The 18,892-nt window shown below is 39.4% G+C and overlaps 2 protein-coding genes across 3 annotated transcripts in view; both read right to left on the bottom strand.

Moving 5' to 3' along the window:
• The window catches only part of LOC125480965 (dermatan-sulfate epimerase-like), a 167,759-nt gene that overhangs the window by 40,572 nt on the left and 108,295 nt on the right, over positions 1-18,892 (bottom strand). The gene's annotated exons all lie outside the window — the stretch shown is intronic.
• The window catches only part of LOC109920175 (dermatan-sulfate epimerase), a 54,720-nt gene that overhangs the window by 17,867 nt on the left and 17,961 nt on the right, over positions 1-18,892 (bottom strand). The window contains exons 1-2 of one of the 2 annotated variants that reach the window (XM_020520203.2): positions 8,016-8,084; positions 3,695-4,162 (exon numbers count right to left, since the gene is read on the bottom strand). In XM_020520203.2, coding sequence (XP_020375792.2) covers positions 3,695-4,110 — 416 coding nt within the window. In that variant the 5' untranslated portion in view covers positions 4,111-4,162; positions 8,016-8,084. Of the gene's footprint in view, positions 1-3,694; positions 4,163-8,015; positions 8,085-18,892 lie in introns of those variants that run through there. The other variant, XM_020520204.2, reaches the window with a different exon arrangement.

An 18,892-nucleotide genomic window follows, 5' to 3' on the forward strand; every position in this document is an offset into this window, starting at 1 on the left:
TGATGCTGCTTGGCCTGCTGTGTTCATCCAGCTCTACACCTTGTTATCTCTGCATAACTTTGCAGTTCACTAAGTACTTGACTGCAGAAAAGATCTTAAAAGATTGCAAAGATGTTTTTACTGTTCTTGGATGCCTTCCTGGTGAATTTCACAGTGGATCAGATTGTGAAACTCAATATCTCCCGAGGAGAGTTCCAGCCAGCAGCAAGTTCAGCCTAAACAAGGTTGACTAGTACCTTTTGTTCCACTTACTCTAAAAAGTGACAACTCCTCCAGATTGGTTTAACAGAACAGTAACAGTGAAGCAACGTGGAAAACTGAGAGCACGCATAGATTCAAAGGATCTCAATAAAGCTTTGAAGAGATCTTATTACCCCATGCCAACCATTGTAGTAAAGTTTCACAGATCACAGAATCCCTACGGAGTGGAAACAGGCCCTTCGGCCCAACAAGTCCACACTGACCCTTACAGCATCCCACCCAGCCCCACCTAATCAACACATCCCTGAATACTACGGGCAATTTAGCATGGCCAATCCACCTAACCTGCATGATTTTGGACTTTGCCACAAACCTGCCAAGGTAGAGGTCTTGACTACCATCAACATGAAGGATGGTTACTGGCAAGTGAAGCTGGATGAAAGTTGCAGTTTTCTAACAATAGTCTGGATGTCAGTTGGGAGACACAGAAGGTTGCACATGCAATTTGATTTTCACATTGCTCTATCTACGTAGATAGCCTGAAATAGTCAGTGATCTTCCCAGAGTGGAACCTATCCTGGATGACATGCTTGTATATGGCTACGGAGACACAATGAAAGAAATCATCATAGACTACTATCAGAATCCATTGCAACTGCTCGACAGAGTTCACCAGCTGAATGACAAAAAGATACAATTCAGGACTTTTTTTTTTCTTTATTCGTTCACGGGATGAGGGTGTCACTGGCTAGGCAGCATTCATTGCCCATCCCTAATTGCCCAGAGGGCAGTTCAGTGTCTTCCACATTGCTGTGGGTCTGGAATCACATGTAGGCCAGACCAGGTAAGGACATTAGTGAACCAGGTGGGTTTTTCTGACAATCGACACTGGATTCATGGGTCATCAGTAGATTTTTAATTCCAGATTTTTTAAATTAAATTCAAATTCCACCATCTGTCTTGGCCAGATTCGAACCTAGGTCCTCAGAACGTTTTCTGTGTCTCTGGATTAACAGTCTAGCAAGAAGGCCACTAGGCCATTGCCTCCGCATGCTTGAAATCAAATACTTAAGCCATCTTCTGACAGCAAAAGGAATTTTGCATGGATCCTGCATGGCAGGAGATGTAGCAGAGGTGCAGCAACTAACAGATATGAAAGGATGAAATGATTTATTGGTCTCATAAATTAGAGTCAAAGAGTCATAGAGACATACAGCACGGAAACAGACCCTTCGGTCCAACTTGTCCATGCCGAACAGATATCCTATTTAAATCTAGTCCCATTTGCCAGCATTTGGCCCGTATAACTCTTAAACCCTTCCTATTCACATACCCATCCAGATGCCTTTTAAATGTTGTAATTGTACCAGCCTCCACCACGTCCTCAACAAGCTAATTCCATATGAGCACCATCCTCCGCATGAAATAGTTGCCCCTTAGGTCCTTTTTAGATCTTTCTCCTCTCAGTTTAAACCTATACCCTCTAGTTTTGGATTCCCCCACCAAGAGGAAAAGACATTGAGCCTATTTACCCTATCCATGCCCCTCAAGATTTTCTAAACCTCTATAAGGTCACCCCTCAGCTTCTGACACTCCAGGGAAAATAGCCCCAGCCTATTCAGCCTCTCCAGCCTCTCCCTATAGCACAAACCCTCCAACCTCGGCAACATCCGTAAATCTTTTCTGAACTCTTTCTAGTTTCATAACATCCTTCCTATAGGAGGGAGACCAGAATTGCACGCAATACTCCAAACGTGGCCAAACCAATGTCCTGGACAGCCCAACGTGACCTCCCAACCCCAATACTCAATGCACTGACCAATAAAGGCAAGCATACCAAATGCCTTCTTCACTATCCTATTTACCTGCAACTCCACTTTCAAGAAACCATGAACCTGCACTCCAAGGTTTCTTTCTTCAGCAACACTCCCCAGGACCTTACCATTAAATCCTGCCCTGATTCGCCTTTCCAAAATGCAGCACCTCACACTTATCTAAATTAAACTCCATCTGCCCCTCCTCTGCCCATCTGATCAAGATCCTATTGTACTCAGAGGTAATGTTCTTTGCTGTCCACTACACTTCCAATTTTGGTGTCATCTGCAAACTTATTAACCATACCTATTGAACAATGTCCTTGTTTTTCTTATTCATTCATGGGATGTTTTATTACCCATTTGTAATTGCCCAGAGAGCAGCTAAGAGTCAACCTTGTAGCCCAGAACAGGATGAGAAATTTCCTTCTCTACAGGACATTAGTGAACCAGATGCATTTTTATAACAACTGACAGTGGCTACTTGATCAACATTAGACTAGTTTTAGATTCCATATTTTTATTGAATTCAAATTTCACCATCTGCCATGGTGGGATTCAAACCCATTTCCTCAGAAAATTAACTTGGGGTTCTGGATTATTACTCCAGTGACAACACCACATCTGATTGGTCATCGGCATGTGCATTTCTATGCAAGTTCACTGTTAAGAATGTGTTGGTACTGCAGAACATGAAACAGCTTTCACCTGAAACAAAAAATAACTTGCACTAACAACTCAACCAGGTCTGGAAGTCATTAAACCAGAGACAATGAAACTGAAAGATGAATACCTTGCTCTGATCAAGAACCCACCATGTAAAAAAAATGTCAAAATATTAAATAAACTGATAATAACATTTGTCTGCCTGTCATTAAAAGTCCTGAATAAAATGGTACATACTATAATTAACACAGTCTTATGAATGAATGATAATTTTCTTTGCTGACCATGTATATTGGGTAACTTGTAAATGCAAATGGTTCTATGTGCAATATTTTTACGAAAAGAGGAATTTCTGGAGAAATGCATTTGTAGGTGGTAAACAAGCTGGCATGCTTTAGTCATGGACTTCTTCCTCTGCTCTATCTGCGTTCATTTTAGTTTGTGACAACATTAAACACATTACTTGAAACACCAGCTTCCCATATCAATTGTAAAAAAGCCAACATTTCATTACCCAATTGGTTAATGCTTTGCTCAATAGTCAACCAATTCTCTCTTCTCAAATATTTTTACAACTAATTCACAGAAGAGATAAATGCAAATAAAAAAAAACTTCTAATGCCCCTAGAATTAATACTTGGTGGTTTCAGAACAATCCAGGAGATTTGACAATCCTACGAAGTCACGGATATGATAATGTGATCTATTCCATCTTCCTTTCTACCCAGTTAATGAATAATCTGTAGTAATTCAGAATTAAAGAAAATTTTAAATACGTGAATAAAGAATAAGTAGACATCAATTCAAAGGTACTCCCCATTTTGACAATACTGACTTTTTTGTCCCTGCATATATGCAATGCAGGAAATAAAAGTTCTAAGGGCGCACTGCACCAGCAGATTAAATGCTACTAAAGCTGTGTTTTACATGTAAATGCATAAACAAAAACATAACAATAAGGAACCTCCCAAAGACAGAAACACGTGCTTTAGAAAAACAAGACAAAAATCTACCAACTAGGCTGAGATGCCATCCTCTCCATGTAGTCCATTGCAAACTCCACTGCATCTGTTCTTTCAGGAAACAGTACACAGAACATAGCCAGTACTCCCAGATTGTTGCCATAGATTTCATTCCAGCGGGCACTAAAATGTTTAGGATCCCAGGGAGGCAGGTACTCCCTTGGACTTGATAGCATGATTTGCCCTGCATTCCAAATCCTGTTCGCAATATTCTGGTGGGTACTTCTCGCCTTGAGTCGCAGATCCTCCACATCACTTTTACTGAAGTACAGCATGGGATGACCATCATAATTTCCATTCATAAAGTGGATGCTACCACCAGATTTTTCATTTACAGTGTACGCTAATAGGGAGCAGAACAGATGTATGAAAAATACGACTGGTACTCCATGTGTGTATGTCTTCATTGTGGCACCAGATCACCAAAACCGGCGTCCGACCAAATCATCTTCAATAATTCTGAAAAAGAAAAGTATTTGTCACAAAACATAATTGCCACAAGAAGCCCCTATGTACGGGGATCAGCAAAGGGCAGGATTAGACACATTTCCAATGTCACCCAAATACTTTGCCAACACTGACTGTCATGTTTCAGTTATTAGCAAAGTGCCAGAGATCAGCTGGCACCTTTGGCAGGCTTTCCAGCATATCTCGGTGGCAACAAAAGTGTAAGGGAGAAAGCTGTGAGCAGTGGGAAAGAAATAAACTAGTAACTTGCCACAGGACAGAAATCCCACACAGTTAAACAAAATATTAAGAGCAGCATTATTTAAGCTTAATACAAAACAGAAAATTAATACTGATTTATGTTAAATTTACTGTTTATTACTGTCATACTAGTCATATATTTGTAATCAGCCTCATTCAAGTTAAGCCATCCAAACTCTCAGTTAAGCATAGTGTATTGATTCAGAGGTCCAACTTGCTTAACACAATCTAAAGTCCTAAAAAGATGTTACTCATGAATTAGTAAATACTTTGGCATTAACATGAAACTATAGGCCAGTTAGTTTGACATCTTTAGCGGGGAAGGTATTAGAATCAAACATTAAGGAGATTATAGCTATGCACTTAGAAAGGTAATTGCAAAGAACTAGCATGGTTTTGTCAAGGAGAAATCATGTTGAATCAATTAGTTGGAGTTCTATGAAAGAGCTGTGCATAAAGGGAAGTCTGTATACACTGTATACTTGGATTTCCAGAAGGAATTTGATAAGGTGCTACATCAAAAAGTTATTACAAAAAATAAATGCTCATGGTGTAGGAGGTAACATATAAGCAGCATAGATAGAAAATTGACAGGCTGTCAGTAAACACAGGACATGCATTATTGGATCTTTGTCTGATTGGCAGGATGTGGTTAGTGTGGTCCCACAGGGTCTGTGCAAATGCCTCAACCTTTTACAATTAATTAGATGAGGTGAGTAAGAGCGTGGTAGCTACATTCACAGTTGGCATAGATAGGTAGGAAAGTATGTTGTGACAAAGACATAAGGAAATTAAAGACAGATGTAGATAGATTAAGTGATTTGGCAAAAATTTGGCATATTGAGCGTAATGTGGGAAAATGTGAAGTTGGTTTCTTTTGCAGTAGGGTATGCAGGTACAGTACATAATCAAGGCAGCTAATATTTGTTATCCTTTATATGAAAGGGAATGAAAGTATAAAGTAAAGATATCATGCAGCAGTTAGACAAGGCATTGGTGAGACTATATCTCAAATACCTTGTGCAGTTTTGGTTTCCTTTTGAAACAAATTACGTAACGCATTAGAGGCAGTTTAGAGGATGCATACTAGGTTAATACTGGGAATGAGCAGGTTGTCTTAGGGGGATAGATTGGACGCACTGGGCTTGTTTCTATTGAAGTTTAGTGGAGCAAGGGTGGCTTGATTGAAGTATATAAGATCGTGAATGGTCTTAACGACATTTACGTGAAAAGGATATTTCTCCTTGTGGGCCAGTCCAGAACTAGAGGGCACTGTTTTAAGATTAGGAGTCACTCTTTCAAGACAGAGATGGGGAAAGAAATTCTCTTGCAGATGGTTGTGAGATTTTGAACTCTGCTTCAGAAGGCAGTAGAGGTGGGTCATTAAATAATTATAAGAAAGGGCTGGATAAGTTCTTGTTCGCAAGGGGAATTAAGGGTTACTGGATGTAGATGGGAATGTGGAATTTGAAACACCAACAGATTAGCCATGATCCTACTGAATGGCAGAGTAGGATTGAGATGCCCTGTATAATTACAGAATAACATCTTTACTATTATGTTCAATCCCTTTTAATATAAAGGATAACATCTATTAGCTTTGTGATTATGTACCATACCCGCATTCTAACTGCTTGAATTGTTTGTTCTGCTCCTAATTCATATGTTCATATGTCTCATCTGGTACAGCTCAACATTATTTTTGATAAGAACTTTAATGGTTTATAGAAATGTAGAAATTAAGAGCAGGAATAGATCATTTGGCCTTTGAGTGCGCTCAGGCATTCACCATGATCTTGGCTGATCTTCTGTCTCAATGCTTTATTCTCATTTTCCCTTCATACCCCTAGATGACTTTAGTATCTAAAAATGCATGAATATCTTTCTTGAATATAATCAGTTATCCAGTCTCCACAACTTTTTGCAGATTTGAATTCCACAGGTTGACCACCCTGAATGAAGAAGTGTTTCCTTATCTCATTCGAAATGATCCACCCCACATCCTGAAACTGTGACCTCTGATTCTAGATGACCCAACCAGGAGAAACATCCTCCCTGCATCTAGTCTGTTTACCTCTGTTAGAATTTAAAATGTTTCACTAAGACTGCCTCTCATTCTTCTAAACTCTAGTGAATACAGGGCCAGTCCAACTAATCTTTCCTCAAATGAGTTTGTCAGGCAAGTGTCCTAGCCCAACTATCTTCAGCGGCTTCATCATGACTTTCTCTCCGTCATAAGGTCAGAAGTGGGGATGTTCGCCAATGATTGCGCAACGTTCAGCATCATTTGAGACTCCTCAGATACTGAAGTGGGCCATGCTCAAACGCAACAAAACCAGGACAATAGCTGGGCTTGGGCTAACAAGTGGCAAGTAACATTCATGCTACACAAATGCCAGGCAATGATTATCTCCAACAAGACGCAATCTAACCACCACCCCTTGACATTCAATAGTAGTACTGTCACTGAATCCCCCAGTATCAACATCCTGGGGTTACTATTGATATATTCAAAATATTCAACTGAAATCACCACATAAACACAGTGGCTACAATATCAGGTCAGAGGCTTGGGATCCTACAGTAAATAATGCATCTGCTGACTTCCCAAAGCCTGTCCATTATTTACGAGCCACAAGTCGGGAGTGTGATGGAATACTCACACTTGCCTGGATGGGTGTAGCTTCAGCAGCACACAGCAATCTTGATACCACCCATGTCAAAGCAGCCGACTTAATTGGCATCACATCCACAAACACTGACTCCCTTCACCACCAACAGTCAGTAGCAACAGTGTGTATTATCCACAGAAATTCACAGTAGATCCTTAAACAGCACCTTCCAGACCCATGGCCACTTCCATCTAAAAGGACAAGGACATCAGATACTTGGGAACATGTCTTCTGCAATATCCCCTCCAAGTCACTCACCATCCTGACTTGGAAATATATTGCTGTCCCTTCACTGTCACAGGGTCAAAATCCTGAAATTCCCTCCCTAATGGTATTTTGGGTCAACTTACAGTATGTGGGCTGCAGCAGTTCAAGAACGCAGCTCAACTGCACCTCTTCAAGGGCAGCTAGGGTTGGCCAATAAATGCTGTGATGCTTATATTCCATAAATGAATAATAAAATAAACCTGCCATTTGTTCTATCAGCCCAGTGAATTTCTTCTGCATATTCTCTGTGGCATGTGTATCCTCTTCTAGGTTGGGAGACCAAACCTGCACACAATACTCCAGGTGTGATCTCACCAGGGCCCTGCAGTAAGACATCCCTATTTCTGAACTCAAATCATCTTGCAATGAAGGCCAACATTAACATTTGTCTTCCTAATTCCTTGTTGCACCTGCCTGTTTTGTTCCATTGAGAGAGTATAAGAACACCCAGCTCCCTTTGTATATCTATATTTCCCAATGTATCACCAGTTAAATAATATTCTGCCTTTCTGTTTTTCACACAGATAGCCATAAAAAAAATTCACATTTTTAATTACAAAATATGAAATTTGAATAAGTTGATTCCTTATTTAAAGAATGCTATCAGCATGGAATACAACCAGTTGTATAAATTATTACTGTCCTTCTGCCTTCCATGAACTTACATTCCTAGCTGCATGGAGCAATTTTATATTGAAGATCAACACTCATGTCCCCAATGGATCTGGTCAGAGTACATCCATATAAAGCAGTAGAACTGAGCACAATATCATTTCTACATGATGCTTCAGAGCCTTGACTTTCTCAATGCCTGTGAAAAGTGGAGCAAAATGCAGCTCATATTGTTCATGAATCAAATTAAACTGTCAAATAACCACTTAGATAAAAGTGCATTATTTCCCATGGATACATTGCTAAGTTCTGATGACATTAATAATCCAAACTGGATTCATCTCAAAAAAAAAAGCATGCCACATCCCTGGAAATATTAGAGATTCTAGGGTAAACTGAAGGAGTACCTTGCAGAATGATAGGTCCACAATCTTCTTTCTTCATAAAAATTGATTCATTTGTGGGATATGGATGTCACTGAGTTGGCCAGCATTTATTACCTGCCATTAGTTGTCATTGAGAAGGTAATGATGAGCTGCCTTTTGGAACCACTCCATTCCATTTGGTGTAGGTAGACCCACAATGCTGTTAGAGAAAGAATTCTAGGATTTTGACCCAGCGACAGTGAAGGAACAACGATAGATTTACAAATCAGGACAGCGAGTGATTTGGAGCAGAATTTACAGGTGCTTCCCACATATCTGCTGCCTTTGTCCTTCTAAATGGAGGTGTGGGTTTGGGAGATGTGGTCTAAGGATCGTTGGCGAATTCCTGCAGTGCATCTTGAAGATAGTACACACTGCTGCTACTGAGCGTCGGTGGGGTGACTGAATGTTTGAGGATGTGATGCCAGTCAAGTGGGCTCCTTTGCCCTGATGGTGTCAAGATTCTTGAGTATTAATGGAACTGGGTAAGTGGGTGTATTCTGCCAAATTTTTGACTTGTGCCTCATGGATAGTGGATAGGCTTTGGGGAGTCAGGAGTTGAGTTACTTTCTGCAGTATTCCTAGCCTCTGACTTGCTCTTGTAGCCACCATATTTATATGTCTAACCGAGTACTGTTTCTGTTTAATAGTAACCACCAGGATATTGATTGTGAGGGATTCAGTGATGGGACTGCCATTGAAGGTCAAGGAGAGATGATTACATTGTCTCTGACTGGAGATGGTCATTGCTGGCATTTGTGACGTGTGAATGTTACTTGCAACAGGGCATCGAAATGTTCTGTGGAATCATTGGTCAGGACTGTGTGTCTCCTGTTATTTTCAGAATTCCATCATGTCAGATGTTTACACTGTTAAAAATGGCATTTCAGGTTACAAATACAGGGACAAAAATTTGCAGTGCAAATTACCCAGATGATGACGAGGACTCAATGGAATAGTTTAATTATTTCCATAAAAAATCCACCAATTTGCCCAAAACCATTTGATTAAACTATAATTTACAGAAGGCAACAACTCTGCAGTCGTCTATGATAAAAATTCTGGTTACACTCAGTAAAACAGGCAGCATCTGTCAAGACGGTACAGTTAATGTTTTAGGTCAGTAATGTTTCACTGCACTAATAGAACAAAAGGTCATCAAACCAAAATGTTAACCATACATTCCACTGTCCACATATACTGCATGACCTGTTGAATCGACAATTGCTGCCATTTTCTGGTTGTACTTCAGATTTTCGGCACCTATTTTTGTCTCATTCTACTTATCAGAAGAACATGGGTATTTCACTTGATTGTCAATAACGTGTTAAACCAGCCTTTTGTTCCCTGAACAATATTCTCAGACACATTCGTGCTTACAGTCTGCTGGGATGTACATTATGCAGCTTACAATAACCATTTGAACCACATATCTGCTTTGAACTGAAATAAATAAATCTAATAATGAATTTGTCACTCATTTCGACAGAATCTGGGAACGTAGTTCCATACTGTGACAGATGATATGATAAAATAACAATTGAGAAGCTCTGAGTCACAATGTGGAGAATAAGTACCAGCATTGATTTGTTGGCTTGAATGGCCTATTTTTATGCTGTAAAATTGCTTATTGGTTAATGTATTATTTTTAAGTCTTGTGGCGACTAATATATTAAAAAAATGCAGCAATTATTTTGTACTTTGTACGATTCTACAATCGGAAAAGAGATGAATAACCAGTTAATTTGTTCTTTTGGTGGAATGAATTGATGGATGAAGACTGGGCAGAATACTGGAATAGCTTCCCACTCTTCTTCAAATAGTACCGGGGATCTGTAATCTAAATCACTGGGCCAGGATTTACCTTCGAGACAAATCGTGAAGCAAACAATCACCTTTATTTGTCTGTAAATGACATAGAAATGAGTAAATATGTAGTTGAATGTGAAATTATGGAATTGCTGTACAAGATGCATTGTTCACTTATTAGCTTAAAAATGGCACCTTGCAGTCCAAGCCACTGTTGAAGTGTATTAAGTGGTGCAAGGTTCAGATTTCTGCACAGTAGATACAAGTTAGACTCACCACAGAAAGTTAAGGTTTATCCACTTCAGTGCAAGTATCTCTGTTAACAGTAATATAATTTTTAATTACTGAAAAAATGACCATTTGTGCATGAAAATTAATTTATACAAGTCTCTACGAATTTTAAGAGTTTACTCTTTGACGTTTTTTCTTTTCTCTCAATCTAATCCTTCTTTCCCTTTCCTTTATTTCACTTTCTGCACACGGTTTGACATTAAATTCATTGATCTCAGTGACACCTCCCGGTTCAGACTCTGCACTGTTCATTGCTATTCCTCAATCTGATTGGTTATGGAAAGCACAGTTGCTTGTCCATTTCAGACTGGTGCTAGCAACCGGTAGAGGTTGCTGAGTCATGTCCATCTCTAATTTAGGGCAACTTGAGAGCATAAAGGCTCACGGAAATTAAATGCTTAAGGGCAAGTATATTGAATGGCAGGTGACATTCACTCACCTGCAACAGTATTTTTTGCCCTATGTTTCATCTGAAGGACAGTAACTGAAGCATTTGCTCAGTACCACACTGGAATGTCAGCCTGAGATTTCCTCTGAATGAATGACTTTGTCAAAATAGGGTACAAAGGTATTTCACACACAAATATTGATGCTCTCCTCATTAAAATCATACAGCAACATTTCAAACCATTTTAGTAAGTATGCCAAGGTCATTGCTGCTAAATAATCTGCTACAATCATTTCTACTGACATGATTGAAATATTGAACCTGGGTTACCAAACTAGGATCTCATGCCCCACTAAATATGATATCCGATTGCCGACCACAATCGATGCTTGAACAATCTGGTACTGTACATTTGTCCTTAATCCAGATTTCCATTATTCCAATGCCAAATATCAGTCATTATAGACACCCATTTTGCAATAGAACTGGAAACATTCCAATGACCTCTCCACCAGTGGTTTTCTGTCACAACTAAGGAATACATTTGCCATCTGTCTCCTGTAGGGCTGCTCTGTACTAACTTTTGTGTATGATTTATGTCGAACGTAAGCAGACATTTTGTATCTTGTATCTTGATATTTTGCTCTATAAATGTATAATATGAGGTAATTTTATGAACCTGGACTCTCAGTACGGGGCCTCATGTCAGCTTGAAATGCTTGTCAGGAATTCAGTAGGGGAGTAGAGTGAAACCGGCAGAATTTCTATCCAATAATTTTTAAAAGTGGAGTCCTGGGTCCACCAACCTCTGAGCTTAAATTCCCAACATACTGTTTTGGCACCAAATATTTGGGTTGGGAACGCAACTTATCAAAATATACCCTCACGTGGAAAAATGTCTGTAACAAATGGAATGGACTGAATCATTTGATGGCAAGTTTTCACATTTATTGTTGTACTGTGGCAATTTATGTATTTGGCAAAAAAAAAACAAAATGCATGCCTTACAAATTTTCACTCCCAGTGTGGAGCTTGGAAACATGAGGAAAATTGAACTTTTAAGTGTGCAAGAATAATACAAATTCATAACTATATTGTGCTTTCACCATAGAAAACCCTCCCAAGATCTTCATAAAATATGGGTGCCAAGCTAAAGAAGGTCATATTAGGAATGGTGATCAAAGGTTTAGTTAAAGAAGTGGGTTGTAAGAAGTGACCTAGAGGAGAAAGAAGTGCAAGTCTTTTGGAAGGAATTTCAGAACAGAAGGCTTCAGCAACTAAATACATGCAAGGCAATGATGGGGAAAAAAAACAGAGATCCTTAATAAGCATGATTGAAGAGTTTTACAGAGAAGAACCTTTCAGGAATAGGGAAGTGGTGAAATCATAGAGAGATGAAGAAGAACAGGATCGAAAAGATGCAGGGGCTTTAGTGGATTCATCACAAAATGACTAACAATCACACAGCAGCAATCAACAAAGCTGCTAGAATATTGAAAAGCCCAAAACAACTGAATATAAGTCATGGGGAAGTTCCAATTAAATCCAGTACTAGCTACTGCATTTGTTTCTTTTTGTCACCAAGGGAAAAATCCAAAAGCTAAAGATAAGGAAGAGCTACACAGATAATGCCACAGGTTCAGTTATGAGGAGTAACTGAAGAAACATGGCCTGGAGCTGCCTCTCCCACATTTCTTCACTGTTTCTCAAGTCATATTTATGCCGTGCAGCACAGCAAGTGCCTGCTACAGCTACAGTGTACCTCTGCTTTAAGTAGTGCAAGCTAACTGCGAGTGGTATTGTGTACTATGCTGGATGCACGCAGCCAATGCACAGCACGCAGATCAAAGCTGGCTCACGAGCAACACGAACTCAAAAACAGGAGATAATCTTGCATCACGATCCCCGTGTTGGTTTATATGACTTATGCAATTTAACCCACTGACAATGTTATGAACCTCATATCTGTATATGTGGGACTCTGTATAAATTAGGGTAAGACGAAATGGGTCATGTGATCTGTTTTGAAGACCACCTGACAACAATTCTGGCTGAAGGGAGTTGTTAAAGGTTACAGGAGACCCAGACTGTTGAACTGTGAAGATGGTGCGAAGTGTATACACTTGTAGACAGTGGCAGAAGATTGTAGGCTAACAGTAGATAGATGAAAAATGGTCAGAATGTCAGACTGTAAACAGTTATGCTTGAAACTGCACATTTATTTCCAAACTAAAAGACAGTTGGAATCTCAAGGACTGATAATCAGAATTTTTCCTGGATATAAGACCTATGTGGATGTTTGGCCATGAATGGCACAGCAAACTCGAAGGGACAAATGGCTTACACTTGCTCCTATTTTCGATGTTTCTATGTGGTTCACATCATCATTGAAATAGACCTTGAGGGGAAAGATTTCTAAAACATTCCTGAAAACTCATTGGCATATGAAGTCTGTGGCAGCAATTTAATTAGTTCCAAAGATCTAGGCTAAAGGTTTGGGTCATTACAGACAGGACAGATTATGCAATCATCTGTTATAGAACCAAAAGACGGAAGAAATAATACATCACAGGTTAAAGTAAGGATTATTGAACTGTCTACTGAGGAGGATAATTAACCATTGGTAAGAATTCAAATGAATAATGAATGATGCCAATCTCAGAACTGCACAGCAAAAGGAAAAGAGTAAGAAACCCAAGAAATAAGAAACATCCTAAAAGCACTGGAATCTGAGAACAGAATAGCCTGGGCTTAGAAATACATTCAAAGTTTATTTTGTAATAAACTGCAGAAGTCAGAGACAGTCAAGATTGCATAAATTATAAACCAAACAAGAAAAAGGCATGATGATAATATCAACTCCAGAAAAGATCACTGAATTAGGAAGATACTTTCAGCAATTGCGCCCTAATGAAATAGTGAACAGTTAAACATACATAGGAGCTAAAAGAATGGGAATGCGAAGACTTTTTGGCATCTGACAGCAACCTGATTATGATATTTAGCATAACAAATCATTGGAGAAAATCAATATGAGTTCCATCAACTTGTAAGGCTCTTGGTCAGATCAAGCACAGAAATTATCATTTTAAATGTGAGACCAAATTAAAAACTTGTTGACGAATCATATAAAATATAATTAATTTATTATTCCACGAGATGTGGGGCATCGCTGGCAAGACCAGAATTTGTTGCAAATCCCTACAGGCTTTGCTTTGAGTGGCCTGTTAGGCCTTTACAGAAGAGTCACCCACATTAGCGAGCGACTTTTCAGCCAGATTAGGTAAGAACAGTAGATTTCATTCCTTAAAGGGTGCTAGTGAACAATGAGGTTTTACAACAATCAATGATGGTCACACTGAGACCCATGTCCCCAGAGTATTAGTTTGGACCTCTGGAATTACTATTATTATCATGATGTCATTATCTTATTTTAATAGTAATTATCTTTTAAAATAATTGGTTATTTTGATACATCGGGTCTAGAAATCAAATTGCACTGTGCTGATTTCCAGAAAGTAAAATATGAATTTAAAAGGTTCAACATGGGAGTTTGTAAGCTTACTCTGCACTAGATATAAACAGTCACCATTTTGATTAGATTAGTTTGTAGTTATCCCAGACAGGTTTCTAAAACTGCTAAGCCCACTGCAAATTGTGGAGGTTAACACCAATTTCAGGCCCCTTTGCATAACATGGCAACACTTTCTTTACCTTAATAACGTGTCCATGAAATGTCATTCTATGTCTTTACATAGGTGCTTCATCTGGAACTCTATAGTCTCTCCATCACAACTACTATTCACAGAGTTAGGATAGTTGAATTCCTTCCCTGTGCTTTTCAATATATACCAGAGATAGTGCCCAGTAAAATATGGAAGCAATTAAATTGCTAAGGTGTTTTCTAAAAGAAATGAAATTAATGGTCATACCTCTTTCTCTCCTTATTTTCTTGTTCATATAGCTATGTGGGCCACTTTTTCCATAATGATGTGGCTGCATCTGTTACTTATTAAAGTGTTTATCTGTGGCATGACTATCATTGAGAAAGAGTGACTATCCCTTCACCAGACATAATAAAATTGCTCTGCAAGAGAAGCACTTTAAATGTTTCCCCGTGTATTAATTCTCAGTTCAAAAACACGAGAATGAGAACGGAATGTATTCAATGCATATAAACACACAAATGGCAGGAAAATGAAATCAGGCAGGCAAACTATTTCTTCCAAAAAAAGCAAGCATTCCCCCAGTGATTCCGAGAATTCATCCTAAATGTAACTGACCCACAACGACTAGGTTTTACATCTAGTTTATGTTGTAATCTGATCTCAGCTGAAGCTGCAACAGGGTTTTTACAATTGCACTAAGCACCTCTTAGATCAGGAGAAAGTTGGTCAGTTTTGTTCATGATCCTAACCATGACTTGCTGCAACTGCATGGTTATCAATCATGTGTGATTCTCTGTAAACTACAGGATTTGAATGAATAGCACATTGTGGCTAAGAAAATCTTTTGGAGGACAATCTCAATCATGTATACCACCAACTCCTGACATGGAACTTTAAAACTGCCATTTGGGGCTCTTAGATGACTCAAAAATGTAATCCTTCTCTATCAACTTTCTTTCTGCTGTACATGGTCTAGTAGTAGTATAGCAAACACATGGTTGGTTTTCCATTCAAGTTAAGACAATAGGGAGAAAACGATGCTGAGCTACTAAAATGCACTGGACAAGTGAGTTAATGAAAGCGATATCAGTCTTTTGGATAATTGCCTCCACTGCATTATATGTGTTTTTTCTTTCTGGTATTTCTTACATCCCACATTGAATGGCATAACCAGGAGCAAATAGTTACTCCCTAATAACTCAAGTCCACATATATTTTGGGTATAATGATGTAGAGCTATCAAGGTAAAACTAAAAGTCCTGTGACCATAATTAGTTAATGTGGATCGGTGTCACCTCCCTGGTATTCATGTAGTCATCGGATAGAAGAATAAACATAATTAAATGAAAACTAAATATAAAAATGTGATGAATAAAGAATACAGCAAATTTCACCAAGAGTCATTGCATGGTTGCAGTACAGAAGGCGGCCAATTGGCCTAATATGTCCAAAACATCTCTCTACACGATACTTTACCTCCTCCCTCCCCAATATCCGAGGGCCCAAACATAACTTCCAGGTGAAGCAACACTTCACCTGCACTTCCCAGAATCTAGTCTACTGCATTTGCTGCTCACAATGTGGTTTCCTCTACACTGGGGAAACAAAGCGTAGCCTTGGCAACCACTTCACAGAACATCTATGTTCTGCTCGCAAAAATGACCCTGAACTACCTGTTGCCTGCCACTTCAACGCACCACCTTGCTCTCTGACCAACATCTCTGTCTCTGGCTTGCTACAGTGTTCCAGCAAAGCCCAATGCAAGCTGGAGGAACAACACCTCATCTTCCGCTTGGGGACCCTATAGCCCTCCGGACTCAATATTGAGTTCAATAATTTTAGGGCCTAAACTCTCCCATGTCCCAGCCCCCCACCCCACACACCAGGCCTTGTTACCACATAGCCTGCCATTACACACCCACTGTTGTTAGTCACTAACAGTCCCCATTAACAACTATTCACCCTCCCAGCCTGATTGTTAGCAACTCCTTTGTCTGTCCAACTGTCTTTCTCTCTCTTGGGGCTCTATCCTATCGTTTACTCCCTACCCCACCCACCTCCCTATTTTCTGCATATAAACTGACATTTTCCCAGCCACCATCACTTCTGAAGAAAGGTCACCGGACCCGTCATGTTAACTCGGTTTTTTCCTTCACAGATGATGCCAGACCTGCTGAGCTTTTCCAACAAATTTGTTTTTGTTCTCCACACGATACACTTAGCTTGTTTTACTTTCCCGCATTTTCTGATAAGGCCGTACAAATCTTTTCTTTTTAAATAATTATCTAATTGCCTCTCAAAAGTGAGGACACTATCAAATCTCCCTCAACTGTTCCTTCCGACAAGGAACAAACAGCGAAAGTTTTGTCACTCTTACCTTCATATCAAAGTATTGTACAATGTTGTAAGGGTCTGAAAAGTTTAATACTAAGAAGTGTATGAATCACTAATATGATGAGGTTTTATGCATGTGGCCAGGGGAAACAGCTTTGAATTTTGAAGGAGTAAAACCTAACATCAAAGTGTTCTTTATAGTCTCTGTAACACTATCATAAGAGCACAAAACCACAAGAAATAGGACCAGGAGTAGGCTGTTCAGCCCCCCCAGGCATTCTCCATCATTCAATAGGATCGTGGCACTTTGTTCACTTTCCTGCCCTTGATTCTTCTACTGATCAAGAAGCTATCTGTCTCAGTCCTTACACAAGGCCTCTGCCCTCATGGTTTTCTGTGGCAAGGAGTTCCAAAGACACTCTACCTTCCAAGAAAAGAAATTCCTCCTCATCTCAGTCTTAAATTGGTGCCCCTTTATTCTGAGACTATGTTCTCTGGTCCCAGACTCTCCTATAAGGGGAAACATCCTCTCAGCACTTAACATATCGAGTCTTATACACTTCAATGAGATCGCTCTCATTTTCCTGAACTCCAGAGACTACAGTCCTGACATGTTTAGCTTTTGCTCGCAAAACAATCCTTTCATACCAGAGATTATCCTAGTGAATCTTCTCTCAATTGTCTCCAACAAAACAACATCTTTCCTTCAATAAGGGGACCAAAACTGCTCATCGTACTCCAGATGTGGTCTCACCAGCACCTTGTATATTTGCAGTAAGACCTCCCTACTCTTGCGCTTCAAACCCCTTGAAATAAGGGCCAACATTCCATTAGCCTTCCGGATTACCTATTGCAGCAGTGTGTTAGCTTTCTGTGTTTCATGTTCAAGTACCCACAAGTCCCTTTGTGTTGCAGCTTTCTACAGTTTCTTTCCATTTAAATAGTACACTGCTCTGGAGTTCTCCCTTTCAAAATGAACAATTTCACATTTTCCCACATTGTACTACATTAACCAATTTTGTCTCCTCTAACTTAACCTATCACTATCTCTCTATAAATGTTTACATTCCTTTTGAAACTCACACCTATTTTTGCATTGTATGCAAATTTCGCTACAGTGCATTCACTTCTATCCTTCAAGACACTAATACATATTGTTAGCAGTTGTGGTCCCAGCATGGATTCCTGTGGAACCACACAAGTCACAGGTCGCCAACTTTATAAAGAACCCCTCATCAACACTTGCTATTTCCTACCCTATCCATGCCAATATACAACCTCCAACACCATGGGTTCTTATCTTACAGCTTCAACTTTTAAATGAATGCCTTCTGGAAGGTCCAAAAATTACACATCTACTGCTTCCCCTCAATCCACTGTGCTTGAGATTTCCTCAAAAAACACTGATGAGTAAGTCAGACATGATTTTCGTTTCATGAGGCCAATCTGGCTCCACTTGATTAGTTTAAGGTTTTCCAAATGCTTATTCCTTCCTTCAAAATTGGTTTCAATATTTTTCCAACAATTAGTGTTAGTGAATCACACAGTTACTGCTTTTTGCCTCCCTCGGTTTCTGAATAGCGTGTCACAGTGTCAGTTTTCCAACCATCTGGTACTTCTCAAAATTCCATGGACTTTTGGAAAATTACAACTAATGCATTCACTATCTCTGTAGCTACATCTTTTAGGGTCCTAAAAGGCAAGCCATCAGGGCCAGGAGACCTGTCTGCCTTTAACCCCATTAGTTTATCTAATACAACTACTTTAGTGGTGGTGATAATATTTAATTCTTCTCCCACATTCCTCTATTATTAGAATGCTTGAAGTATCCTCCAATGAAAAAACGGATACAACATATCTGTTTAACTTCTCTGACGTTTCCTGGTTCCCCAAAACCGTCTCCCCAGATTCATCTTCTAAGGGGCCTATGTCCGCTTTGTTTTCTCTCTTCCTTTTTTAGATATTTAAAGAATCTCATTTTCAGTTTTTATATTCCTCACTAGTTTGCCTTTATA

This window comes from Rhincodon typus, chromosome 5, assembly GCF_021869965.1.
Source record: "Rhincodon typus isolate 14 chromosome 5, sRhiTyp1.1, whole genome shotgun sequence".
Classification (NCBI taxonomy): Eukaryota; Metazoa; Chordata; class Chondrichthyes; order Orectolobiformes; family Rhincodontidae; genus Rhincodon; species Rhincodon typus.